Source organism: Pteropus medius, unplaced genomic scaffold (genome assembly GCF_902729225.1).
Source record: "Pteropus medius unplaced genomic scaffold, Ma_sr-lr_union100, whole genome shotgun sequence".
Classification (NCBI taxonomy): domain Eukaryota; kingdom Metazoa; phylum Chordata; class Mammalia; order Chiroptera; family Pteropodidae; genus Pteropus; species Pteropus medius.
In genome coordinates, this window is record NW_024354499.1 from 3888137 (window position 1) to 3916086 (window position 27950).

Consider the following 27950-nt stretch of genomic DNA (forward strand, 5'->3'; position numbering starts at 1 on the left):
AGAGACTAAAGCTTCCCTGCCCTGGTATCCAGTAGGCCTTTGGTGATGAAAAGTGACAAAAGAGTTGGATTTTCTTTGAAAGATCTCTACGTTGAAGTCAGGGAACATGAGTTCCAGGCTTGCCTTTGACAGCAAGTAGCTGTGTGACTTTGGGTTGACTACTCTCCCTCTCTGGGCCTGCAGTTTATCATTTGTAAAAAGAGCAGACAGTCAGCTAAGTCCCAAGGTTGCTTCAGGCCCCTTCACTTGCCTCTGCTGGGCTTGTCAAGTGAAGACCATGTCCAGAGCGGTTGGCTTACCAGCGCGGGGCTGGGCGTGGAAACCTGATGGGGTATGCAGGAAGCTACAACAGATGGGCCAGGCAAAGACTCGCCAGAACAGGGCAGGGAGGTGTGTGGTGGGTCTTGATGCTCATGCCCTGTAATTGTCTCATGGTGAAGTGACCTAGAGGCAAACACAGTATTAAATCAGAGCAGCCTCTGTCTTATGAGACAATGTTCTAGGCCTGTTCTGGAGCCTAGCCCTGTGTGGGACTCTTGGTGAGGGAGGCAGAGCAAGGTCCATCTTGTTGGGGCTCGGCACTCTCTGAACGTGGGGATAGGGAGATCACTCTGGACTGGAGTATAGGTCGAGGTGGGGAGAAGAGGTGCTTCTGGTGACACAGGGCAGGGAGTGTGGAGAACCCGGAATGTTCTGTGACAACTTTTGAGGTGGATCTGACAGAATTAGGTTTGTGCCACTCAGGGGAGGCTCCTAGAAGTGACAAATTACCAGTCTTGTCTGGAAGGTGTTGAAAGAGACAGTTCCTGACAGACATGGCAATTGTTCCTGAGCTTTGTGTTAGGCTGGGATGGGTGAGGAGAGCAGCACTGAGTGGGGGTGCGCTAGCTGGCTTTCCTCACCCAGCTCCCTCCTCCCCTCCTGGGGCTGTGCCCTGCCCACGTGCTAGGTGGGGGACAGAGCCGGGCCGAGACTTGGTCCCTGCTCAGTGACAGCACCGTGGACACGAGACACTCTGGAAAGAAGTGGCTGGCCCCCGTGGGTGAGACACAGCCAGGGCTGTCCTGATCTTAATCCTGCCACCCGTAACCATTTCATCTCCGCCATCGTCAGCTCACAAGAGTGGGACGAGGTGGCCAGAGGGGCTCCCCCTGCAGGACATGGTGGGGAGGGCTGGGGCCATTGCTTCCTTCCTGTTGACTAACTGGACTGACTGCCCCCAATTTTAGCTGTTGGAAGCTTCTCTTCTTTCTTCCTCATCCACCCTTTCTCATCGATGAGCGAAGGAGAGGGGCAGGGAGGTGTGTGGTGGGTCTTGATGCTCATGCCCTTTGGATACTCCATGGGCTGGGCTGGGTCCCAAGGGCAGGGCCAGAGGGACCCAGACCTCATTAGCACCCTCTCCTCCCAGACACCGGAGGAGAGGAGGACGCCGAGGAGCAAGGGCTCACGGGAGATGAGTCAGAGCCATTCTTGGACCAGAGTGGTGTCGCAGGCCCGGGTGCTCCCACCACCCCAAAGAAGCCACCTTCCCATCCTCCCCCGTACCACCCTGGGAGTAAAAGGAAGAGAAGCACACCCACGCCTAGAAAGCTGCTGTCGGACAAGCCACAGGACTTCCAGGTGACGGCCAACTCTGACCACAGTCTCCTCCTTTCGTGGGTCAGCAGCTGCTAGTGCCATACTGCCAAGTGCCTGCCTGTCTGTCCAGCCTCAGGGAAGACGCTCAAGCCTCTCTTAGGTGGGAGTCTGGTTTCCCTGGGACCTGAACAGATGCCTAATGGGCAGTTCACATTTTGGAGCCTCAGAACAAGCCTCCGCCCAGCCTCTCGTTTTGCTCTTGAAAAAAGAGGAGCCACTGCAGAGATTCAGCATAGCTTGACATCTATTATCTGTTTCCCAGCCAGAGTTTCTCTGGCTAGCTACTTCCTGCTAGTCGAGGTGTGGTCCTTGGACCAGCCGTGTGAGCATCACCTGGAAGCTTGTTAGAAATGCAGAACCCCAGACCTGATGAATCAGAATCTGCATTTTAACAAGATCCCCTGATCTAAGAAGCTCTGTCTAGCTTTTTTTTCTCTCTATGTCCATGCCCTTCCTTATTTCCAAATTTGAATTTGTTCAATCTCTTCAGAGAATAAAACTAATATTAACCCTTTGACATATTTTTATCCAAAAGCTCATCTCATTTTATTTGCCTTTTAATTTTGGTCCTTTGCTTTTTCTTTTTCTTTGGCACAAAAATTTTCCTTTTGATATAGTTGCATTTAGTGATATTTAACTCTTTAGAACTACTTTTAAAGTTAAAAATAGGAAACTTGAATCTTTATTAAGTGCAATAAATTGTAAAAATATATTTTAGTTCTAAGTCATGGTATTTTAAGCCAAAGTCCTAGCTATAACCACTATGTTTCCCTGAAAGACAAAATTCTAACATATTATATTATTATTATTACTTTTTTTATCCTTGGAAAATCAATATATGTTTATTGTAGAACATTTGGATAAATCACTTACTTTCCCATTGTAATTAATAATATATTCTTCTATAGTATGCTATTTCTAAAAAAAGAGTTGGCCAATAAATAACTGCTGTTTAGAAATTAGAACCAGTAAATATTATTTTTCTACAAAAATTGTTATCATATTTCAAATTTTCATATTTTTAAATATTTTGCCTAAATTCAGAAGTACAGATATTCTTGAAACCTTCATTTACTTGTAGTTCAGTGGAGAAGACTCTTAATTTGTTTCTCAGAATGTAAGACAGCATTGCATCTGTTTTTTGTTGTTTTTTTTTTTTACGCCTACAGCACCTGGTCTTCCTAGGTGGTCTCCCATCCAAGTACTAACCAGGCCCGACCCTACTTAGCTTCCGAGATCAGAAGGGATCAGGTGTGTTCAGGGTAGCATGGCTGTAGACAGGATTGCATTTTATAAAGGATAAAGAAGGATCACTTCACTATTTAAGTTTGACCTCCGAAGGAATGGTCAGTGAAGAATGTTCAAGCTGCTTAAAAATGTTGGCGTCAAAGGGCCTGAGGTGCCAGTGGCTGAGTGAAGTGAACAGGGGGCTGGATCCTTGGCCCAACCCTGGGATTTAATGCTAGTAGCTCACCTGGGGGTAGCCTGCCGGCTCTTCTGTGGAACGATGGGATTTTATAGGTGTAAGGGACATTGGCGGGAAAATACGATTGTTTCTAAAATGCTCTTCTAAATCTTTTTAATACTGTTCCCAAGAAGCCAGCAGTGAGGATGGTCTCTTGGGGTGGTGGCCGGAGCGGAGGATGGCCCACTTCCCCCTTCCTTCTGCTCATGTGCCCTCCTGGCTTTCAGATCAGGATCCAGGTGATTGAAGGGCGCCAGCTGCCTGGAGTAAACATCAAGCCTGTGGTCAAGGTCACTGCTGCCGGGCAGACCAAACGGACGCGGATCCACAAAGGAAACAGCCCACTCTTCAATGAGGTGGGAGACACTGGGTATTGGGACCAGGACCTGGGTGGGCCTTCTGAATTAGGAGCACACGGCAGAGCCTGGCCATTCACTCGGTTTTTCCGTGTGGTGCTTACTTTGGTTTGAGAGATGCGCCAGGTCCTGAGTGGCTATCTGAAGTAGTGGAGAGAGGGTCCTAGCTCTTATTCCTGCCTTGGGCTCCTACTGCTCCACATCCTCGTCATTCTGTAGAGCCAGCCACCCACCCCCATCCCTGAGATGACAGCCTCTGTGAGGTCAGGGGAGGAAAGTCTCAGAATCTGTCAGGTCCCCAAAGCTCAGTGCTGGGCTGAGCTCACTCCACGCTGTCTGTGTGGGCCAGACCCAAAGGCCGTGGGTGGTGGCTGACCCTCTCCCTGGCCTGAGGGTTAGCAGTCACTCACTCATCTCCCTTTTGCCCTGAACCAACAGACTCTTTTCTTCAACGTGTTTGACTCTCCAGCGGAGCTGTTTGATGAGCCCATCTTTATCACGGTACGTCTCAGCTATCCAAGCCTTCTCTGTGGGCTGAGTGTACAGGCACATGCCTGTCAGTGTGTGGGTGTGTGTGCGACCGAAGCCTTCAGGCTCGGGGTATGAGCGATACAGACAGCTCACCCCACAGTTCTGCTGGTCACAGACGTGCCTTCCACAGCTCAGATGGAGGCAGCGGCCGAGTCAGGAGACCCTGCTGCTCAGCACCCATAGGTGCCTTGGGTCAGGGTCCTGAGGTCATTGTTGTGATCGGTACTTTAATTTTCATCTTATTTTGTTTGTCCATGTGCCTGCTTCTGGACAAGATTTTCTTTTTCTGGGCCTCTTTCCTCCAAAAAGCAATATAGTTAAGTGGTTAAACGTATGGACTCTGGAGCCAAACTGTCTGGGTTCTTGTTCTGCCTCTGTCATTTAGGGGTTTATAATTCTGTAATTTCTCTTCGCCTCTGTTTCTTTATCTGTAAAATGAAGATAATAATAGCACCTACTGATAGGGTTCTTGTGATGATTAAACATGGCTTAGAACAATTTCTGGAATGGAGTAGGGGAGGGAAGAGCTATCGGGTTGGATCTGGTCTGGGCGAACATTTACTTGTGAATGAGAGTTTTATTTTATTTTTTCCCTCCAGGTGGTAGATTCCCGTTCCCTCAGGACTGATGCTCTCATCGGGGAGTTCCGGGTAATTGTTTATTTTCTATGAAGTCAGTCACTTCTCCCTTATCCGAGTTAGTGGAGGCCCTGTGGATAATGTGCCAGGGTTGGCACTCCAGAGATCCTGTCTGTCTTGGTCTGTGTTGGTGAAATATAATTAATAGACAAAACAAAACAAAACAAAACAAAATCTTCTTCCAGCCTAGAAATCCTCTCCACAAAGACAGTAGAGAAAGAGAACACTTTTATTAACGAATAAGCATTAAACCAGAATGTGGTGTGCTTCACAGGCAATCCACAGAGAGACTGTAAAGACAAAAAGAAATCTTTTTATGTAGCCAAGCAGATATAACTCATTCCATACGTGTTCTCAAGATAAAGAGTAAGTAGTCCTCAAGTAAGAGGACTTGACAGCCCCCATGGTCATACATAGTTCATCCTGAGTTTGCTTGGTAATTGAGGTGACGTCTGTATTAGTTGACTGACTTTTATCCAGAGGAAAAAACAAGAAACAAGCTCGAATTTTTATGAGAGGAGGTAGTTTTACAACTTGGAGCAAAGTGTGCACTGAAGTTAGCCTCTCCTTTCACACAGACACAAGGAGAGCCTTGAGAAAGACACTTCTGGGTCATAAAGCCGATGAAAAGGCTTATTTAGTTTCTAAAAAAAATCCATTTCGAAGAGACAGAGAAAGTATTTGCATTTATAAGTTTTAAAGGTAAATGTTCTGACAAAAAGAGAGAAGGGAAATCTCTTCCTTTATTTCCAACACAGGTGTTAAGCTTCTTATTTTAATTGGGAAGGCCGTGTGTTTGAGTTTAGGCAGTGTCCTCCTAAGCTGACTGTCTTGGGCCAGCATGACGCTGGCACTCTGTGCCTGACTCTGGGTTGGGAGTGGGCTCCAGAAGTAGAGTGAGCGGTGGGGTGGGGGGCAGTGGAGAGAGTGGGGAGCCTTCCCCGCTCCTTTGTCCCAGACAGTGCAGAAGGGAACAGTCCCTTATAGAGAACGGAAAACTGACCGTACAATTCAGCTCATAGAATGGCTTTAACAGGCCACATAAAGTAACAGCAACCAGCAATGGAGACCTTCGTGAATGGTGTTCTAATATAATTCGTAATGATTTTCTCACTTTAGAATCTTCAAGCACTTATCAAATGGAAAGAAAGGGCACAGGCATATATTAACCTCCCCTACTCTCCAAATAAAATATGATCCCCTTTCTGGGAATTGAGTCACAAGATAGAAAACTCTTTTTTCCTAGAGAAGCAGTTTTAAAAGGAATAGGCTTGAGCCTAAGTCATTCTGTAACAAATGGGATCTTAATTATGTTTAGAGACTCTAATCTTTGAAACACATTCTTGTTCTGAGAACTCTAAAATTAAGGTTGTTGATGTAAGAAATGTCTAAACCTGTAGAGAATTTTTGGAGTTTGTTTGAACCAAACTGATGACAATTGCCAGAAAGTGAAATCTCAACAAATTAAGAAAATGCTCAAGAAAATGGCAGTTTTGCAGCTTATTTTATACATTAGAATCAACGGAGGAGGTGTTGAAATCCAGTGGTGGTCAATTAAGAAGGTGGGAGAAAGCAAAGTGGAACAAATCTCTGGGATTGGATAAAAAGTAAAATGGAGAGACACATACTTCTTTTACATTGGTGGGTACAGGATAATTGATAATTAACATTTAGAGCACATAGAGATGGTATTTAGGTAACAAGATAACAGAGAGGGGTTCTGTGCTCTGGTGCAGGAAGTTGTGCCCTGAGAGGTTTGGAAAAGATTACTCTGATTCCAAGGGTATGTTATCTTAGGTGCACAAAGACCATATTCGGGCCCACTTAAGGTAAAGATTGACCATTGTCAAGGAAGCTACAGGCCTAGGATGTGACTGTCCACCGCGACAGTTAGGGATTTTTATGTTCAGACAATCCTATGTGGTTACTTTTGGTCTCTTGAGTTTGTAGAGTCCACCATGCTGGCCTCCCCTGAGTTTGTCAGGTTTAGTACATGACCCTCTTTTTTGTCCACAAGGTAAAAATTATTATTTTTTCTAATTATAAAAGTAATCTATGATTTAAAAAAATTCTTAAAGCAGTTTTATGTTCACAGCAAAATTGAGTGAAAGTGTAGAGTTCCCATATATCCCTTGCCCATCCCCCATAACCTCCCCCCAAAATAGACACCCTACTAATCTATGATTTCTTTAAATAGAAAATTATAAAGTACAAGGAAGAATAAAAATAAAAAACACCCAGATCTACCACCCAGGGACAGCATAGTTACTGTTTCGTTGTATTTTCTTTCCTCTTTCTTTTCTATGCACAGATATAATTTACCAAACTTCAGTCCAAACGTATTCCACTTTCCATGCAATGTCAAATGATGAATATCTCCTCACGTCTTCAAATATTCTTCAGAACATGATCCTCCCCCACCCCCCGCCCTGAAGATCTAATTGGCTTTATTAAGTCATTCATGAATCAGGAAGCATCCCATTTAGCAACTAGAAGGGCTCTCCCTTCAAAACATGATTTTTAATGGTATGATATAATGGACCACACTTTATGTACCACTCTGGGGGCAAGAGTTCAATTTGTGTTTTCTCTGTTTGATTTCAGATGGACGTGGGTACCATTTACAGAGAGCCCCGTGAGTGACGTTTTCATCACTTTGGCCATATCCTTGCACTTTGGGTCTGGTGGCTGCTTGGGGACACCCATTTGGGACACTCACTTGCCTTTTGGGGGGTTTTAGAATTTAGAGGTGGAGTTTGATTTTGGAGGTGAGAGCTGCAGGGATGAAGGGAGGGTAGGCTTTCACCTTCTGGGTGAAACAGGCCCTCAGGGAGCTCAAACCCTCAGGAGGGTCTCAGCTGGCTCAGTTGGGAATACTAGATCTGGAAGGCTGAAGCAAGGGTGGCTGGAGGCTGGGGTTACTCAGACTGGGGAAGGTCTTGCATGGCAAGTCTAGGATTTGTCCACACCCTGGTTTCTGCTTTGCTCTGGTTACTTCCCGAGAGAGGGTAAATGGCCTTGGGTCGGTTGTTGGCTGCCTTCTCAGGGGTTCCTATGAACATTTCTGACTGAAAGCTACATGGGCACTTGTATCTTTTATTCAAGAAATTGAGCCCTGCCCCCATGTCTCAGTGGGCTAGTCCTTCATCTCACCCAAATACAGTCTTCCCCAAGCTCCTGGATGTGGTTGCAGGCTTGGGTCCTGCCAATTTTGTGGTCACCAGTGGATGTTGTCTCTCTTAGGACATGCCTATCTTAGGAAATGGCTGCTGCTCTCAGACCCTGACGATTTCTCTGCTGGGGCCAGAGGCTACCTGAAAGCAAGCCTTTGTGTTTTGGGGCCTGGGGATGAAGCACCTGTGAGTACATTTTCCTGGGTCTTCCCAACAGCACCTCCCCCTGGTAGTGGAGGACCAAACAGACAAACAAAAATCAACTTTAGTTTTTCTGATTTAAAAGAATATATAGTAATTATGAGAAATGTAGAATATGTGGAAAAGTATAAATAAAAAATGAATCACTCATAATTCTACCACTTAGAGAGCTGTTATTAATATCTTTTTGCATATCCTCCCGTGGATATGCATGCGTGTTTTTTAAATAATTTTTTAATTGAGGTATAATTGACATATAACATATTAGTTTCAGGTACACAACATAATGGTTCGATATTTGTATACATTGTGAAATGATTGCCACAGTAAGTCTAGTTAACATCTGTCATCCTACATAGTTACAAAAAAAGTCTTTTTCTTGTGATGAGCACTTTTAAGATCTACACTCTAGCAACTTTCAAATATACAATGCAGTGTTAATTATAGTCACCATGTTGTTCATTATATCCCCAGGACTCATTTATTTTATAACTGGAAGTTTGTAGCTTTTAACCACCTTCACCCATTTACCCCGCTCCCCCACCTCCTGCCTCAGGCAACTGTGAATCTGTTGCGTGAATTTCAGTTCTGCAGAAGTGAGATCATTCCCTACATATCATAGCCTGAATTATGTCACTTAAGAATATGTCGTTATCACCTTTACAGGTCAGGAAGTAAAGTCATAAGTGGAGGTGGTGGCATGAGAAAGGTGTTTAAAGTTGGGGAACTATGAGCCTCTTTGTTTGTTTGGGGAGAGGAGAAGTTTAGAGTATTTGTAGGAGAGGAATGAGGGGGTTCATTAGATATAAACAGGAAGATTTCTGAGCAGACACGAGAGTGCCCGCTCTGGGTCAGAGACTTTGTGGTAGAGCCTCAAAATACTCAGTGGCTTAGAAGTGGAACGAAGGTGGGTGGATGGTGGAGGTGTCAGGTATGGTTAAGGCAGGAGTGGTGGAAGCACAGGGCCGAGGTGGCCAGGGCATCTGGACATGGCTGATGGCTCAGGCAGGGAGGATGCAGGAAGATAGGGCCTAGAGCTTATGAAGAGGACAAAGAATAGAGAATGCATATTTATTGAGCACCTGCTATGTGCCAGGCTCTGTGTTGGGTGCCTTGCTCTGTGTGAGTCAGGGTTGGAGGAGGCAGATAGGTTATAAACTGTCTTCTGAGAAGGGTTTCAGTGGTTCAGATTTTGCTAGAGGAATGGTTCTGAGTGATTGTGTTGCAGTTCTGGGGAGTCCTCGAACTCCTGGACCTCGGTTCTTGGTGTTCAGTCGACAAAGAATTGAAGGTAGATGCTCAGAAATTAACTGTATGCAAGCTAGCTTTATTAAAAGCTAAAATAGACTTTTAAAAGGGAGAATAGGCTGCCAGGAGCAGTCAGCGTTGGAGACAAAATAAGCTCACTCTCAAAAGGGAGAGCAAGCTGCCGAAAGCGGTCAGTCCCAAAGACTTCTGCCAAGTGAAAGTCCACCCTCAGATGGAGAGCGGTCAGGCTCAAGGGAGAGCCGCCCCATCTGTGGTGGGTTTGGGGATTTTACCCATTCATCTAATTAAGGGGTGGAATATTCACGATTTTGGGTGGTCACTTCGTGGAAAGAAGGTGTTTTTTTTTCTGGAATTAAGGAGACGCCCCTTTTCTTACCACGTTTGGGCTTTTCGGAATAGTCATGGCATCAGATGCATGATGGGTACAGGCTTAACCATAATGCTAATTTATGATAATGATCACACAATGAAGCAAAGGCGAATTCTAGGTCACATCAGCTGTCCTTCTGGGCATGCCTATGTTGGGGACTTTCCCTAGCCCCCTTATTTTCCGCTTTAGCAAGAAGTTTTAAACCACAAAACTGCTTCATTATGTCAAAGCTATTGTTTAAGGCTGTTTTTCATTTTAGTGGCTTTGGGGAGGGATCCTGATGTAACTCTGACCTCAGCTGCAGGTTGGAGATATGGCTATATCTCTAGCAGCAGAAAGGGAGGGGAGATTAAGGTGCCATTGGTGGAGGAGAAGGAATTGTGTTGGTAAATGACTTGTCCACATGGATGTTGATTATCTTTATGGGAGAATTAAAACTGGATGGAGGTCAGGTAGGCAGATGGTGAGGCAGGCACTGAAATCGTCAAGGCAAGGTGAGCACGTGTCCTTGTCTTGGTGGATGACAGTGAGAACCGGAGGAGAGAGTGGTACACATGCGTGATGTGGACTTCCAGAAAGGAGAGATGGTGACGTGGTGGTGGGGGCAGCTGCAAGGTGCGGCCCTCTCTCGGAGGGAGCCTGAGATGGCTGGAAGGAGTGGGAGATGCAGGAGGGCGGTGAGGGGTGGAGTTCCCTGGGGAAAGCCGAGTGCAGACAGAGGAAGTCCCATGAGGATGTCAAGGATGAGGAGCTGACTGATGACAAGAACTCGGGAAGCCGTGGTGGAAAAATTAGGGGAGGGAGAACCCAGGGTACTGTGCAGGGGCTGATGGAGCTCAGGTGGACAAGCCCCACCCCAGGGACCTGTCCCTGCCCTCTCGTCCCAAGCACTCCAGCCCTGCCCCTCCGTAGCCTGTCTCTCCACCGTTGCACCTTCTTGCTGTTTCCATGAGGCATCTCTGAATCTATTATCCTTTTGTAAAACAATCCTCTCCCCTCTTCCTATTAATTGGAACCTTGTTTTTCCCTGATGAAGCCACTCTTCAAACCAGCTCAGAGAGAAGCCCCTATATTCTGCTCCAACTCTGCTCAGGTCTCTGGGAGGAGTAGTAACCCTTGTAAAATTCACCCAGAGCCTTCTTCATAACAAAGACCTACTCTCCGGAGGAAGGAGACTATGCCAGAGCCTTATCCCAGGAAGGGAATGGGCATTCTCCAGTTCCAGCCCCTCAGGCCTTCCTGTCTCCCCTCTGGGGGGAGAAAACCAGACCCAGCAGGGATCAGAACTGCACAGAGGTAGGTCGAGGATGCTGTAGGCAGGGAAGGGAACAGGAGGCAGAAGGAAAAGCTGGCCCACTGGAGAAGCAGTTGTGAGGGCCACAGCCCCAGGGTTCAGGGATTTCATTAGCTTACAATGCTCCCCTTCCCAGCCCTTACCCCACACCAGCAGGGCCTCCATGAGACAACAGTGGACTACTGCTGAAAGAGCTGTGACATATGACATACAGACTCGTATACTTGGGGAAGCCCAAAATACGGAGGGAAGGCAAAAACTAGATACTAGAGGAGTTTGAAGCTTCTGCCACCTGTATCTACAGCAAACATCAAACACAGTTCCCTTCCTAGCCATATTACCATAAATTCTCATGCTAAAGTCGTGTTTACCTCAAATTACTTAACACAACATCTTGCTTTAAAAAATATGCAAGACATGTCAAAGGCAACAAAAAGACACTCTGAAGAGACAAAGCAGCTGTTAGAAACAGGTTCAGATATGACAGAATTGCAGAAATTAGCAGAGGGGGTATTTAAAATAACTGTGATTAATACGATATGGGCTTTAATGGAAAAAGTAGACAGCATGCAATAAAAGATGGGTAATAGAGATGGGGACGCTAGGAGAAGATCAATGGGAAGTGCTGGAGATCAAAATCCCATCTTTTGGTTTCTCTCTGCTGCGCCCCGGCCACAGCAGCCCTTCCCCACTTCGGTTTTGTCTCTTCCTTCGAGGGCTGCTTCACTGGTTATTCCCCCCTCTTCTGGCTCTCTCGGCTGTTACCCACCCCCGGCAGAGCTGGTCCAGGGGGGTCCTTCCTTGCAGATTCTCACCTTTGCCATCGTTCTGAGGTGTGACGTGTCCTCATCGATGAGCCTTCAACATCTGGTCTTACTTCCTTTGAGATCCTGAGCTCAGAAATCCCTCTCTTCACCAGGGTCTTTCTGCCTCTTTCCCTCCCTTGTCCTGCCGAAGTTACAGATCCCTGACCCCTCTTGGTTTTCCTGTCCATCGGGTTCCTCCTGTCACTCCCTCCTCCTCTTCCAGCCTGGACCCCATGATCCTAATTCTCACTATGTTCTTACTAGACCCTGGGTCTCCCACGTACCTCGTGTCCCAACCCCCACACACTGTCCACACCGTTACTTGGTCACTTTGGTGGCAGAAATCACCGGGAGGTGCTGGTTGACGTGAGTGCTGCCAACATCCTCTTTTCCTTGGGTGCCGTTTAATTTTTATCCCATTCCTCTGCAGTAGCTGTTTCTCAACTTGCCTCTCTCTCCTGAGCTCCAAGCTCAGCCTCCCTTAGAGAGTCAGACTGCACAGCGGTGATCGGCATGGGCTCCTGAATCTCCCTCAGTCCTCAGCTCATGGCCCGTCTTCATTTGTCTTCCACCTTTTCCACACCCCTCATCTCCTTCGCCATGTGCGGTCTTCTGTCATCTGTCATCTTTTTCTACATTCTCTTCCCGGTCTCTTTTCTTGCCCTTCTCCTCTGGCTCCTGCCCTTTCATCTGTGCCAGGCTCAAGGTTTCCCTGTCTTAAGACGCACTCGCCGTCACTCATTTCTCCCCACTCCTCCTCTCCAAGCTGCTTTCACCTTCCCTCCAGGTGCCATCAGCTTCTGGGAAGGGTCCCTTTCGCTGCACGTTTACCAGCTGCTCATTCTTTCTGCTTTTCAGTATTATACCCACCAACTCTCCTCCCTGAAACGGTGACTCACTTAACGGTCACCCTTTGCCAGCTCTCAGGAGTACTTCTCTGTCATTCATCTGCTCCGTTGCTCCACAGTGTTTGATTCCAGAGCCTGGGTCTTATTTGAAACTCTCTCCTACCTTAGCGTTAGTGATTCTTTCTGCCTCTGCCCCTGCCCGTTTTAAAGGGATCCTTCAAATGCAATGGTTCAGTAGAATTCCTCTGCCTGCCTCTTTGCTGTATCCTTGACCCTTACTATTGAGGAGCCCATCTCTGTCCACCTGAGACTCCTGAAGTGCTTATCTCCAGCCTGGACCATCTGAGTTCCAGACACAGGTTCGATTGCCTTGTAACAAAGCCACATTAACATGTCTCTTAGGCGCCTCTAACTTAATATATGAAAACCCAATATTATCTGCTGCCCCTTCACATCTGCTTCCCATCCTGTGTTAGGTGACCTCTTAGGAAATGGCACCGTCTTCCACTTCGTTTCCCAAGCCAGAGGCCCGAGTTTCATTCTTCATCCCTCAGTCCAACATCTGTCGGTCCACATGCACACAAATGGCCAGTACTGTTGGCATGACAGCCTCAGTGCATGCTTCTCCTCTTTCTCATCCCAAGACCAGAGTCCAAGGTCAGGCTCCCATCATCTCTTATCTGGGCCCCTGTGAATTAAGATACAGGTTCAGCTGCTGTAACGAAGATACCTCAAATAGTTGTTAAGGTAGACGGAAGTTTATTTCTCTCCCTCCTAAATGCCTGGGTAGGCAGTCCAGAATAGGCACAGTGCTTCCCCAATGATGAGAGACCTGGGCTCCTGGTCTGTGCTCTACCATCTTCATCGTGCAGCTTTCCTCATGGTTCAAGATGTTCGCTCCAGTTCCCATCATCAGGTCTGTAATCCAGTCAGTGGAATGGGAGAAAAAGACCTTGCTTAAAGGTCTGCTTCCCCTGCAGGATGGTGAACTCCGTGGGGCCAGGGCCTCTGTCCATCATGTTCACTGTTGCATCCTTGGCCCTTCGGCACCATGCTGACACTTAATAGTCATTCGGTAAATACACATTGAGTGTATGAACAGACATCACTGAAGACAGAGCAGTCAGCTTAGACATGTCGCTTTTGCACTATTTTCAAACGGGTGGAGTGGGAAGATGATTAAGGTTCTTGAATGCCCACCGTGTGCCACATGCATTTTCATCAGTATTAAAGTCGATCTTCCCAATAGCCTGTGAGGTTGATACCTTCGTCTCCACTCCCCAGGTGAGGAAGCAGAGTCTCAGGGTGAAGAACCAGCCTGAGATCGCATGCTAGTAAGCCCCAGGGCGAGACCTGCTTTTCTTCGAAATGCACCATTTCAGTGCTGTTGGTTGTGGAAGGGAAAATGTTGTGTTTGAGAGCACTTTAAGGAATCATCTTTGGTTTGCATTTTAGCTGGAGAGGAAAGACCCCTCTGAAGACAAGGAGGACATAGAAGGCAACCTGCTCAGGCCGACTGGCGTGGCCCTTCGAGGAGCACATTTCTGCCTGAGGATCTTCAGGGCCGAGGACTTACCACAGAGTGAGTCTGGGACTCTGGGTAGGAGGGGGCACCCTGGACTGGGCCAGGTCAGCTCCCTGGGGGGAAGGAGATGGAGGGGCTGCCCTCTGCTCCCTCCCTGCCTCCCCTTGGCCTGACTTCCTCACCCCCTGGGTCTGTTGCATCAGTGCCCAGCCCAACTCTCCCTCCACTCAGCCCTCTGGGGAAGCCTCAACCCCTCTCTAGGTTTAAAAACTCCTCCTAAGAGTTTTTGCTGTTCTTAACAGAAAAGCAATCAGAATGAATGAGAAGTAATGTAAATGTTGGTGGAGTTACAGAAGTGCAAGAAATCGAGACTAATAACTGTCCCTGGGCTCCATTTCAGCATCCTCCTAGGCCTAGTCTGGTTGTTCAGCCTCTATGAACCCATTTTCTTGGTTCTCAATGGGGAGTCAGCACCATCCGGACCCTCTGTTTTGTGCTCAGGGTTGGATCTCATTGAATTTCTTTCCCTTCTCGAGGAAGCCCAACCTGCAAGTTGATAGACCTTGGGCTGAAGAAGCGGTTCTGAAATGTTGGTAGAGCTCGGTGTCTCCACAGATGAAGAACAGTGTTCAGTTTGCCTTGTACTGTCCTGGTTTTAGTCCTGAAAGTCCTACATCCTGGGAAACCACTCAGTCCCCTGCAAACTGGGATAGTGGGTCACCCCAGCTGTGGCCATGTCCTCATCCTCCCAGGAAGGCTAGTGTGCCACTGCCCGGTTTATCACAGTGGTTATTTCTGTATGGGCCTCATCCAGTGTGCTCAGTAAATGCTGGGGGAATTAGAGCAGTTCCTCAAATAATGTTTTGTCCAATGTCTTTCGTTGTAACATCAATGAGATGCCATACAAACTTAACTCTTGTTTCTATCAATCGGCCTATGGTAAAACTGGTTTTTTTATATGTCGGTTCACTTTAAGTCGCAGAACTTATCGATGACGTTAAGTGGGGACTTACAGTACACTGGATATTCTAGAGTTGTGGGTATCAACCCAGGCTGCACATTGGTAGTTTTTAAAGGCTCCCCAGGTGGTTTGGTTGTGCTGTGGCCTGTGAGCCACTGTTTTGGAGCTTGCATTGGCATGATCGAGCTGCTCCTTGTTCACAGCAATGGAGAACATTTGCTACATGGGTCCCTGTTTACAAGATTTGCATGAAGCAAATTATTTGAGGGTTTCTGCTTTGACTAATAACATCAATAAATGAAATGGGTTCCTTCTGTACAGCCATACTGGAACCAAAATCATGCATGATGAAGGGAGAAAACTTTTAAATAAGTAATGGGTATTACATGGGCATTAAAACACATGCTTAAAAAAACATGTTGCATTTATTGGTTAAAACTATGCAGAGTGAGGCTGGTGAGCTTCGAAAGGGGGCCTGGGAAATAGAAATGTTTGCTTCGCTCAAGGTGAAGCCGCTCTATGTTTAATTCTCTGCAACATTGTTTAAATATAAATAAAACAAATAGGTGGGTAAATAAGACATAAATATTAATTGTTCTGTTTTGTTGTATATATGTAGACATTAGCATATAATCTTCAACTGTCCCTTTCCTTTCTCTCTCATCCATATACATATGTATATTTATACATAACACATACGTATGTATACATTAAAGCATACACACATATTTATCTATCTATACATATATATAAATAATATGGCTGATTTAGTGAAATATTGGTTTGGAGTAATGTAGATTAAAATTTGTTTCTTTTTTTTTAAAAAACAATTTTAGGATATGTGCTGCCGAAGCGAGCACAAAAATACCCAGAATTAACTTGTTGGTTAGCCTCAGGTAAACCACTGTGCTAATGAATATAAAGGAAAATGTCAAACAGACACCCAAATGGGATATTACAACAATTTCCAGTCCTTTTCTAGAGTGTTTACTGCCCATATTGATGTAGATTCCTGACGGATCACTTTGGTGGACCTGTTCCCAAAGCCTTGGAGAGCAGGGGGACAGTGGACGAGCTGTTGGGGGCTGGGTGGGGAGCTGGTGCGGTGCCCTCAAGAGCTGCCGTTCCGAGGCTGCCCTCCCTCCTGGGTGTCCCGGGGCTGCGCGGGTGCCGTGGTGTCTCCCGGGGGTCCCGAGGCCGCTTATAGATAGGCGAGCAGAACGGCGGAGCTTGGAGGTGGGCCAGCAGGCTGCCAGTGACCCATACATCCTTCTCTGTAGTGGACGATGCCGTGTTGGACAACGTGAAACAGATCTTCGGCTTTGACAGTAACAAGAAGAACCTGGTGGATCCCTTCATGGAGGTCAGCTTCGCAGGGAAAATGGTAAGGAGCAAAGATACAGGAAGATTCTCGTGGGAGGGCAGAGCACGGGGTGGGGTGACGTGCACACGTGCTGCCCTTGACACCCCCATCAGAGGTGAGTGTGCACAGATGGGGCTGATTGTGGGATGAGAGGTGAGACGCTTGCACATGCCCAGCTCTCTGGGCTGCAGTGCACACACACGTGGGCGGGTCTGCCTGGGGTGTCCAAGAAAGACACATAGGTGTGGATGGACACGGGGAGGACAAGTGGACAGTGGATAGATAGAGGACTATTTGCGAGAAAATTAAATAATTCAGTGGAAGCTAGATTCAAAGCCATAAAGACAGAGAAACTTTAAAAATATGTAATAAAAACATGATGATTATTTACAAAAATCTGTAGTAGGAGTTGGGCAGAGAAAAGCCACACTGGTGGGGAAACTAGGGGTCACCGATACCTTCCTCCCTTCCTTGCAGCCCACCTTCCTGCAGAGAGGCAGGGTTGTTGCTGCAGCCCCTGCTGATTTCTGCTTGGGCCCCTTCCTGCCTCCCACCATATAGACTGGTGTCTCCCAGCGTTTGTCTGCACACTGTACCAGCTGTCCTTGGCAGCCTTGGCCACTCCCAGCCTTCAGCTGTCATCTCTGCACAGAGGACTCCCACAGCTCTGTTTTACTCTGACCCTCCCTTCAATCTGAGACCTCCCATGCCTCTCTGCGCATCTCTATATGCTGCCCCTTGGGACCTTTGTAAGGGTAGTAGTCTTTTGCCCCAAACTGCTCATTTCCAGGAGCCTCCATCCTAATCAGGTACCACCATCAAAGGCAAAAAATCGAGGCCTACTTTGATTTTTCCCTCTTTTAAAAATATCTCTACATCAGACATGCCACCCCTAGCTCTTGACTTCAAGCACGTCCCAAGGCCCTTCCCTTCTCTCTGTCCCCAGAGCCACTGTCATCTCTTCCTAGGACCACACAGCAACCTGGGGTCCCTTCCGTTGTTCGAACTCTCCCCATAGAAAGCCACCAGAATAATTAATCTAAAACACAGCCTTGTCTGTACAATGAAGTTTAAAACGTATAATCTGACTGCCTGGTTCTGCCCAAACTTTCTAGCCTCATCTACATGGTCAGTATTAGCCCACAGAGTCTTTGTGCGAGTGAGAAAACAGTGCCCCTAGTGGGCAGGTGCAGCGATGCAGCGCTGGAGCTGGGCTCAGCGTGGAGTTGGGCAGAGCCCTTGTGTGGGTACTATTAATTTAAAAATAAAAAGAGCTTTTAAAATGAGAGGCAAACGAGCGTTCTTTTTTTTTTTGGCATCGACATGCTATTTGGGGACCACTGATTCAGGTAGAAATCCAAATAATGTCTGGTTAGGAGACGAAGGCAATGGATATTTCTGAGAAAGAGAAGGGGAACAATCACACAAAGAGAAAGTAGGCATTTCCATTGGTACAGTAACATAGCATAGTGATGTGAATTTTAAATAATGTTTCTATTCTCAGTCCAGTAGTCATCAGTCTAGTAGTCATAATGACTGCTTTCTTGTTATCTTTGCAGGTTTTGGGGGGCACAAATTTGCTTAGGCCCGGTCCAAAGGTTGTCTTGTCCCGTTTTAATGTTCCAAGGTTTGAAGTATAAGATGCGAAAGGTAGTTAGTTCTTCTGGCATGGCAGCTCTGGCTCCATTTTAAAGTAGCTCCATTTATATTATTGTTTACAGTACAAACCGTGAAGATCACATGGTTGCCGTGTGCCCTCTCTCATCTTCCCTGCCTCACACTTCCCTGCATGCACTCTGGTGCCCTTTCTGGCCTTTCCCCCCAAAGTGTTGCATCTTTCGGTGTCCAGCTTCTACACCCCCGACAAGCCCGATGGACTAGTTCAAGGCTCAAGGCGTTGTATGCATGGCTCTCTTAGGGCTCGTTTTCCATTCTGTCCCAGTATTTGTTAGCATCTGTTTCTCTGACTTGTGGGGAAATAAGAACCCACTCTTATTTACTCCATAAGCTCAGAGCAGAGACTGTGGCGGAAATGCCTGGAAATCTGGAAAAATGACAAATCAGGTGGGCACAGACTCTGTTCCTGCTGGCTCCTGGATCCTCTGTGGAGGAGCCTCTGTGCTTTATGTAGACTTCAGGCAGTTGGCAGGGTGGGGTCAGCGCCCTCCATGGACCCACCAACCCTTTGGACAGTTTCGTCTGCTGTGGCACGGGGATTGTAGGGGTTCAGTCAGATAACTTGGATGTTAATAGGAAAATTGGAACAGGGCAGAGGAGAGAGCTGAGGACTGAGCTGGGTGGATAGATGGTGGGGACCCTGCAGCTGGCTCCCCCTTTGCTCTGGAGACAGAGTCTGGGAGGGGTGAGACAACGGAGCAGTACAGGACAGTTGGAGAGGAGTTAAAAAAAATTAACAGTAAACGCTAGAAGGTGAGGGTGCTGATGGAAGTGGTGTGGGTACCCATTTACACAGCATTTTGCAATTTTCCTTTCACTTAATCTCTTCTTAGATTCATTTTGGAAAGAAGCAGGGTCTGCCTCCCTAGCTCACCACCAAAGGGACTCCTGAGGTCGGAGAAGGGACCTGGGTGGCCAGGGGGGCTCACTGCTGAAGCCCCGGTGTGATTTCAGGAACTGGGTCTTGAATACGCATCTTGAATATGCAAAGGCCTAAGACGGACATATTTTCTCCCCCTTCCACCTTCAGACCTTCAGACTGCCTTTCCCCCTCTTTTATGTTTCTTTTCTTTCTTCTTTTATTATTGACGCACATATTTATTAAGGAATTTAGAAAAAATACAGAAAAAAGTAAAAATAAAGTTCCTTGTAAAGCACCATACAAAATTCATGTTTAGTGACTATTTTTCTAGTGTTTTTTGGTAAGTAATAGACATATTTCGTAACTTTATTTTTAATATTTTAAAACATAAAGAAAAGTTAAAAGGATGGTACAGTGAACACCCACCCACTGGCATGGCCTTCACTTAGATTAAACAACAGTGTTCCTTACATCATATTACATCACAATAGAAAGCAATAATGTCAGCTTGCTTCTTCATCAGTGGTTAAGGTGGTGTTTCCAGATCTCTCCTTCGTCAAAGTACATGCTCTCCTTTGCAGTTTGCAAGTAATCTGTGGGTGATATCTTGGTGCTGTGTGGATATCCTGTTTCTAGCAACCTCTTACCTAATGATCTACACAGCTCGACCTCCTTGTCTGAACGAGTCAGTTACTTGGGAATGTAAAGTGGTGATTTTCTCATTATCATTCCTTCTCTTTATTACCTGGTATCTTTCTGTAAAGAACTGCTTTCTTTCTCCTCAGTATGGACCTCAATACTTTTTTATTAATTCAGTGTGCTAAAATCAGTCATTGTTGTGCTAGATGTGTGAACTGTCTTGAAGTTGGCCGTGGGAACCCCTCCCAGCTGGCTCTGCCATCCCCAGTCTAACACAGGGTCTCAAAGGAAGTGTTTGTGGGAGAGCTAACTCAGATTTTAAACTCATTCCGATTGGGCTGTAAAATGCTCACTTCCGTCCTACCCAGGTGCAGTGTTGGTCTCGGCTTGGGGTCAGGGTCTGATGCCCTCTTCCTGGCCTCAGGACGGACTGCAGCAGGATGAAAGAAGGCAGGAAGGAAGTGGGAAGACTCACTGGACCATCTTATAGAACACTTGATCTAAGGACTGAAACCAATTTTCCCAATTTGATAAATGGGAAAGCTGTGTCTTGAGATTGTTTTATTCTGCATTCCCAGGGATGGTAGGGTGCTTTGATGATGGTTAGAGCCAAGACTGACCTGCCTTCAAATTCTATGGCTTCCCTTGGAGCTAAGTCTCAGAGCTCTGGGGCTCCTGGCTACTCCTGAGTCCTTGTCAGCACCTTGATGTCCCTAGGTTTTCTCTTGCTTTGAACATCCTTGGCTGGCCCTGGAGATCTTTCTAGGAAGGCGCAGATGTCTGGAGGAGGAGATGGGAGTAGGGAACCTGGCTAAGGGAGGGGACTATATAGAGCTGATTGGTGGCTGGGCTAGTGCAAGTAGCTACACCCTCTATTTTCCCTTTAGAAGGAAGGGGCTTATCATGAAGGAGGCAGTTGAGACCTTCTCTCTTGAAAGCTTTAGCCTGATGGTCCCCGGGCCTCTGTGTCCCCTTCTCCCTCCCCTAGCCACCTCATCATGGCCTCCTCCTCCCACTTGCTCTGCTACCCTTACTGCCTGTCTCATTCTGCCTCTCTGTCTCGCTCTCCCAGTCTGCTTGTGTGTCACTTTTTCTCATCACATCCCAAATCCTAGAGCCCTAGAGTTTTGTCCCCTGTGTGCCCATTTACCCCAGCCTTGCCCTCTTTGCATTTCCTCTTGTGGACACTTGGTGGCACTATTATCTAACATGTGAAACCTGATTTGGCCCAGCTACCAGAGGAATGTGAGAACCATCAAGAGATAGGTGGGGGTGGGAGAGGAGAGGGGAGCTGGGGAGCCGTGTACGCACCCACACATGTCTTCATGAGATATGAGAGAAGGGAAGTGGAAATATTGGAGGGCGGAGTGGGAGACTTTAAAACAACTTGTTTTTCCACTGAAGGCAAGAATAAAACCTATTAATTGCAAAAAAAAAAAAAATTTTTTTTTTTGAAAAGAATCAGAGGAACCCAAAGAAAATGAAACAAAATTAACTGTAAAAAATTAACCGTATTTCTGTACCCGACACCACCCTGGAAATAACTACTGTTAACGTTTGTATATATTTCCTGCGAATATGTTTTCTTCTCTGGAGTTCTCACCCGCTCTGTCCTTCCCATTCCTCCGCTGGAAAAAATTGGATTTAGGTTACAGTTGATTTTCATTATTTGCAGATTCTGTATTTATAGATTTGCCAACTTGGTAAAATTTATTTGTAACCTCAAGCTCAGTACTCATGGTGCTTTCATGATCATTTGCGATCATATGTGCGGAGTGACAAAAAATTCGAGTTGGCTGACTTGCATGTTGCCAGCTCAGTTGGGACAATGTGACACTCTCCCTTCTGTGTCAGCTCTTATCCTGTCAATAAGTGTCCCTTTCTCGGTCTACTTAGTGTCATATTCTTTGCATTTTTGTTTTTGCTCTTAATTGGTGATTTCACTGTCTAAAAAAGCCCCAAAGTGTAGTGTTGAAATGCTTTCTAGCATTCCTAAGTGCTAGAAGGCTGTAACATACCTCGTGGAGAAAATCTGTTAGATAAGCTTCATTTAGGCATGAGTTACAGTGCTGTTGGCCATGAATTCAATGTTAATGAATCAACAGTGTATATTAAATAAGGCGTCTTTAAACAGGAACACACATAACCCGGGCTTATGTATTGGTTAGTTGGCAAAAATGTCATGACAGAGACTGGCAGGAATCTAACCCTGTATTTCCCCTAGGAGCAATGAATGGCTCATTGTTCGCTAATTTAGTGTTCATGGTGATTTATAGAACATGTAACTACCACCAGTAATGACAATCAACCCTACCTATGCAGTTTGGTAAACTGCTTTTATCATCTAATATTTCCTTAGGTTACTAAATAGCCGCTGAAGTAAAATTTTTGATAACTGCATAATGTTCCATGAGATGACTATAACATAACATTTAACCTACCTTTGGATAATTTTCTGTTGCTGTCGCAGTTTTCCTTTTTTATGAACAACTCTGTGACAAATCAATCTTTGTCCACACTCTGATTGTTTTTCCAGAGTGAAGTTTCTAGAACTGGGTCAGAGAGCATGCTTATTTTTAAGTATTTGACAAAGGTGACCAAATAGCCCTCCAGAAAAGTCATACTAATTACACTCCATCAGGAAGTGGAGGAGGGTTTAAAAAAAAGGCTTAGAGAAGAGGAGGAGGAGGAGAAGCGTGGTGCTGCCTTGGCTGAGTGTCGGGGGAGTGCAGCAGGGTGTAGGAAGGCTGCTGGGGACTTCTAGGACCCGAGGCAGTGCTGGCCTGGTGTGCGGCCATGGGATCAGCTATTATTCAGGTTCCCAGACCCACATCCCAGTGACTCTCTCAGAGGGAGCCCCGGAGGGTAGTCAGGTGGAAGTGCTTCTCTTGCTGTGGAGGAGGCCTGTGACTCCCTAAATCACTCCTGGGAATGTGGGGACAGACTGTGCTTTCTTGTTCTAGAGGGCTGAGGCATGATTTGGCAGGGTCTCTCAGCTGTGTCTGGTTAAAGAGGCCTTCCTTTTCCTTTTAAAATTTTGTTCATTTAATTTTTGAATTATGTAGTACATTATTATATATACCTATATACATCTATCTATCTACCTAACTTCCTATCTACCTACCTACCTACCTATCATTTATATATCACCTATCTTTATCATCTATCATCCTATCCCTATCACCTATCTCTACCATCTATCATGAAAACTCTCCCTCTTGCTCTGTACTCATCCAATAGTTCGTCATTTCATTTCCTCCCTTGCAAATAAAACCACTGCAGTTACTTTCCTTTGCATCTTTCAGGTTTATTATGCATATGCAAACAAATCTGATGATAAATCCTTAGCTTTTACCCTTTTAACACAAATGGTTGCACATTACACTCACTGTTCTGCACTTTGCTTTTTAATCCTCCCCCCCAGTTTTATTGAGATATGATTGACATCCAGAACCATATAAATTGAAGTTATGCAGAATAATGACTTCACTTACACATATCGTGAAATGATTACCATATTAAGTTTAGTTAATATCCATCACCTCATATAAATAATACCCCCCTGAAAAAAAGAAAAAAATATTTTTTCCTTGTGATGAAAAATCTTAGGATCTAATCTCTTAACAACCTTCAAATATACCATACAGCAGTATTAATTATAGACAACGGGTTGTACATGACACCCCCGGTACTTAATTTTTTAATTAGGATAACTTAGAGACCGTTTCATATCACACAGCAGTCCTCAATCTTTTTAGAGTTGCATAGCCCTCCATTGTGTGGATGGACAGTAATTTATTGAACTTGTCCTTTATCGGTAGACACATGGGCTATTCCAAATCCTTGCCAGTTTAAACCATGCTGCAGTGAATAACCTTATACGTATGCCATTCTGTGCATGTACAAGTATTTCTGTATAATAAATAAATGTCTGGAGGTACAACTGGTAGGTCAAAGGGTGTTTGCATTTGTAATTTTGATAGACAGTAGCCAGTTACCCTCTGGAGGGGTCAAGCATTCCCAAAGCCTTGCCAATAGAGGGGCTGCTAGACTTCAGAGATTTTTATAAATCTGATGGGTGAGAAATAGTATCTCATTAGTTTTATTTGTGCATCTTTCATTACAAGAGAGGTTGAGCATCCTTTTTTTTTTTTTAAGAAGCCTTTTTATACTCGTTTCTGAAAACTGTGCCCTACTCTGCCCATTGTTCTGTCGGATTGATCACACAAGGGCCACATCTGGTACCCATCCCTGTCCCAGCCTTTGCCTGGGCTCTTCTCACAGGGCCAGCACTGAGTGGACCAAAGATAGAGACAAAGTCTTGGCTGTACCATCATCTCATGGAGGAATTGAAACCACTGATCTAAGTCAGATGCTCATTAAATGAGATAATGCATGTAAAATGTTTCACACAATGCAGGACCCATAGTAAATGCTCTGAAAAAGGCTGCTTATTATTTTTATGCATACGACATGAGAACCTACCAGGATCTATATATCAGAAACTGAGTCATTGCTTGCTGTCCCTGTGTGAGTACAGGATGCCCGGGGCTGGCTAAGAGCCCTGGTGCTGCCCTGGGACTCTGCGGGCAGAGCAGAGCACACAAGCCTCTGGTTTGGATCTGGTTTTCACCTCTGCTAGGTTCCTTGTTTGTGAAAAGCCCAGTCTTAAGAGCAGGGCTGTGCCGAGCCAGACTGTGGCTCATGAGGTTTGTATCTTCACTGAATTTTCTTCTCACTCTCTGATGCCGGTGCATGGCCTCGGCCCTAGCCCTTTGAGCTTCCTTCTCTCCTCCTCTTCCTCAACATCTAAACTATTAGGGTTTACAATCTTCCAAAGGGGCAGGTGATCTGGACTGATGGGCAAAAGGGAGTGCCTCAGGTTGTGGGGCCTGTGGGAAAGCCAGTCTGGACTCAGGGACCCCACATTTAGGGTCATGGCCATAATGGGAGGTGGGGGAGGGGGATTTCCAGACAGAGGTATGAGCTAAGGGTGAAGGGCTGTGGCATTCAGGCAATTTGTTCCCCAGTTCTGGGTCTGACACCTCTAGTTCTCAGTCTGACTGACCATGGAGCTTTTTGTCTCTGCAAAGATTCCTGTGTCTGAACCCACTGCACAGGGCCTGGGCCTTCTGCCCAGCCCAAAGGGTGGCCAGCGTGACAGAGAATGGCCACTGGCTGGTGTGGTGGTCTCTGAAAGCATCCAGTGTTCCTGTGGAGCTCCACCCACCTGTCTCTGTGTCTTCTAGCTCTGCAGCAAGATCCTGGAGAAGACGGCCAACCCTCAGTGGAACCAGAGCATCACGTTGCCTGCCATGGTGAGCCTTGGCCCCTGGGGGCCCACCCCAGAAGGTCCCAGGCTCCCAGTCTCCCCAGCATCCCACTTGTATCCTAGACTTTGGTTCTTCAAAAGGACCCCACACCAACATGTCTCTTTTTCCTCTGTAGTTTCCCTCCATGTGTGAAAAAATGAGGATTCGTGTCATAGACTGGTGAGTTCTGAACCTCAGGGTCTTTTAGAGGTGGCCATCCTCAGAGGTCACTGGGTCCTTAGTTTCCTTCCATTCAGTCTGCGTGCAGTGAGAGAGTATGTTTCGGGTGAGGCAGTCTCCTATGGGGGAGGCAAAGGATGAGGGCCGTTCTTGGGAAGCTATTCACAGCCCTGCTCAGAGACAGATGGGGGGCCAGCCGGGTGGGCCTGGGAGGGCTCCAGAAGCCTGAGATCCCTGAGGCTAGGAGGGGCCTGGAAGACTTCTAGGAGGAGGTGGGGTTTTAATAAGTTCAGGGTGAGGGCATTCCAGTGAGGAGAGGTTCATAAACAAAGGCAAAGAGGCTGGAAAGAGCAGAGCTTCTGCAGGGATAGGGTGCGACGCCCCCTGTGTTGGTAGGATGGAATGGAAGTGGGCAGAATTGCCTCAGCAAGGGACATACCACTGTGGGCTTGCAACAGGTGAGGGCAGTAGCCGCGCAGACATCTTAGAAGAGTAATAGTATTTATCACTTGAGCACCTACTGTATACCAGGCCCTCTGTGCAGCAAGCACTTCACATTCACAGTCTCACTTGATCTCAGCTTGACTCCTCTACAAATGATGAGGTAGGTTTGCAAAGATTGAGTGACCTGCCCCAGGTGACAGCTGGGAAGCAGCTGAGGCCAGGTTCGAACCCAAGCCGGCTGCTCCCAATGCCTGCATTCTTAACCACTAGACTATGCTGCCTTCGAGGTGGTCCCCCTCATGCCTCAGAGGCTTTTAGGGGTCCACACGAGGATCCCCAGGACCTTCCATACACCAGGCTTTCCAAAAAGAGAGAGTTGTCCTTTCTCTGCCCCCAAAAAGTCTTGGCTCTGCGGTTCCCAGTGTGTTGTCCTTTGGTCTCAGGCCCATGGCACCCCCAGCCAGGAGGATAATGAGAGACTGGAGAAAACCCCCAGGCCACAGAGCCATTAAAGTGCCCGCCAGTTCCCCAGGCCTAAAGAAAACAGCTTGTGAGAATTAGAGGAGAGGAAGGGAGCAGCCAGGAGGGCCGGGAGGGAGAGGCCTCTCGGGCCCTGACCGCCGGTATGTTCCGTGGGGAAGCGGTTTGGGGGAGAGGTGTGCTTTACGTTCACAGAATGATCTCTTCATCTTAGCTCGCGGTGCGTGTGCGCACATGTGTGCGTTGTGCATGTCTGTGCGTGTGGATGCATGTGTGCGTGTGTGCACACGGGTGCGGTTGTCCCATGTGTTGTGGACGGGTCTTGCCCAAGTCTGTGTGAGCCGTGTCAAAGGCATCAGCATACTGTACAATCCAAACACATTACGGAATCTGGTGGTTGCATCTCTGGTTTGGGTTGAAGTGGCATTTTTATTGTGAGTCTATTTTCAGACTTGCTGTATTTTCCAAAAGCAACCCCAAGCCCCAAAACCCAGCTCTTGGCCAGAAAGCATTCTGGTGCTGCAAGTTCCTATCCAGAACAGTGCTTTCTTCCCAGAAAACTCAGATAAACTTGTGTTATTACCTGAATCCTGGAAATATGATCTAGTCCATATGGCCTTTTCTCTGTAACTTAAGCTTCCATTCAAGTCTTTAAGAATTTCTCTGTCATTAAGAAACAAAACCCTCAAAACTACCCCTCCCCACCTCCATAAAACAAAATCTCTCTTCCTGTTCTCTTTCCCTCCTCAGCAGATTCAGGTAAGACCAGGCTGGTCTTTTCTAGGGCTTGGTCACCGAGGCAGTTTAAAAGTGCCCTCGACCGTCAGTTATCTGGTGTCGATAAACTCATTATAAGATGGTTAAAGGAATTTTTACTTTCCAGTTCTTGTTAACATCATTCACTAGGAAAAGTGATAAAAGATCTGTGCTGACAAGTCGCTCTTCCTGATGCAGCCCCCGCCCTAATGGCAAAATTTAAAATTAAAGCTTAATCACTTCCCCAGGAAATACAAAGAGGAAAGAAGGGAGCAACAGAGGTATTTCATGGTTTAGATTTAAAAGAGAAATGAAACCACCATGCTTGAGTGTTGTTTACATTGGGGCTTGGGTGTATCATCGCCTGAAGCTGCCTGTGGCTGAAGGGCAGCAGGGAGAGGGGGCCTTCGGGGCTCCAAAAAAGAGGGAACATGCTTCCAGGCAAAATTCAGGGAGATAGGTCTTGCCCAGCCCAGCTCTTCTCAACCCCAGCACGATGACGTTTTGGACCAGAAAATTCTTTGATGTGGGAGACTGTCTTGTGCATTGTAGGATGTTTATTAGCAACCGTGCCCTATCCCTACACTTCCACCCCAATACCGAAAATGTCTCCAGACTTTGCTAAATGTCCCCTAGGAATCCAAATCACTGGACTGAGAGCCACTGGTCTAGCTTGACAGGGAAGCAGCAGGCTGCTGCAGTCAAAGCTCAGGTTTCCGTGTCGGGCATTTCCCGTTCAAGTCTCAGCTCTGCCATCTGGGCAAATGACTTACCTTCTAAACCTCAGTTCTTCACTTGAAACTGGGGCTACTTGTAGTCCCTACTTCACAGGGCTGATTGAGGGCATGAGATAAGTCATATGATGCTCAATAAATGCCTGTCATAACTATATATTATGATCAAAAGGGACAGGAGTGGGGCAGAGAGGGACGGTCTGCACAGGATATTGTTGGCTAATAGGTTCATCAATTCGTTAGTCCCCTTGAACTCCTACCCACCGTCCCCTACGCTGGTTGAGAGGGGAGAAAACTTCCTTCTGGGAAGCAGGACAGGTTCCCATACCATGCGCGGGGCAGCGTTTGCCCTGACACACTGGAGCAGGAGTCAGGACCCCATGGTTTCAGTTCTGGCTCTGCCCTCCCCCAGGATGACCGTGGGC

General features: G+C 46.6%; 1 protein-coding gene and 1 non-coding gene across 2 annotated transcripts in view; one reads left to right on the plus strand and one right to left on the minus strand.

The window, feature by feature from the left end:
- DYSF (dysferlin) overlaps nucleotides 1-27950 on the plus strand; it is a 187089-nt gene that overhangs the window by 34607 nt on the left and 124532 nt on the right. The window contains exons 6-17 of the mRNA XM_039852517.1: nucleotides 270-331; nucleotides 889-1042; nucleotides 1412-1623; nucleotides 3334-3462; nucleotides 3901-3963; nucleotides 4593-4643; nucleotides 7236-7266; nucleotides 7875-7990; nucleotides 14048-14174; nucleotides 16359-16462; nucleotides 24869-24937; nucleotides 25068-25111. Coding sequence (XP_039708451.1) covers nucleotides 270-331; nucleotides 889-1042; nucleotides 1412-1623; nucleotides 3334-3462; nucleotides 3901-3963; nucleotides 4593-4643; nucleotides 7236-7266; nucleotides 7875-7990; nucleotides 14048-14174; nucleotides 16359-16462; nucleotides 24869-24937; nucleotides 25068-25111 — 1162 coding nt within the window. The remainder of the gene's footprint in view (nucleotides 1-269; nucleotides 332-888; nucleotides 1043-1411; nucleotides 1624-3333; nucleotides 3463-3900; nucleotides 3964-4592; nucleotides 4644-7235; nucleotides 7267-7874; nucleotides 7991-14047; nucleotides 14175-16358; nucleotides 16463-24868; nucleotides 24938-25067; nucleotides 25112-27950) is intronic.
- Nucleotides 2802-2920, minus strand: LOC120594737 (5S ribosomal RNA). The gene has a single exon (XR_005650675.1). It is a non-coding gene; the product is annotated as a 5S ribosomal RNA (ribosomal RNA).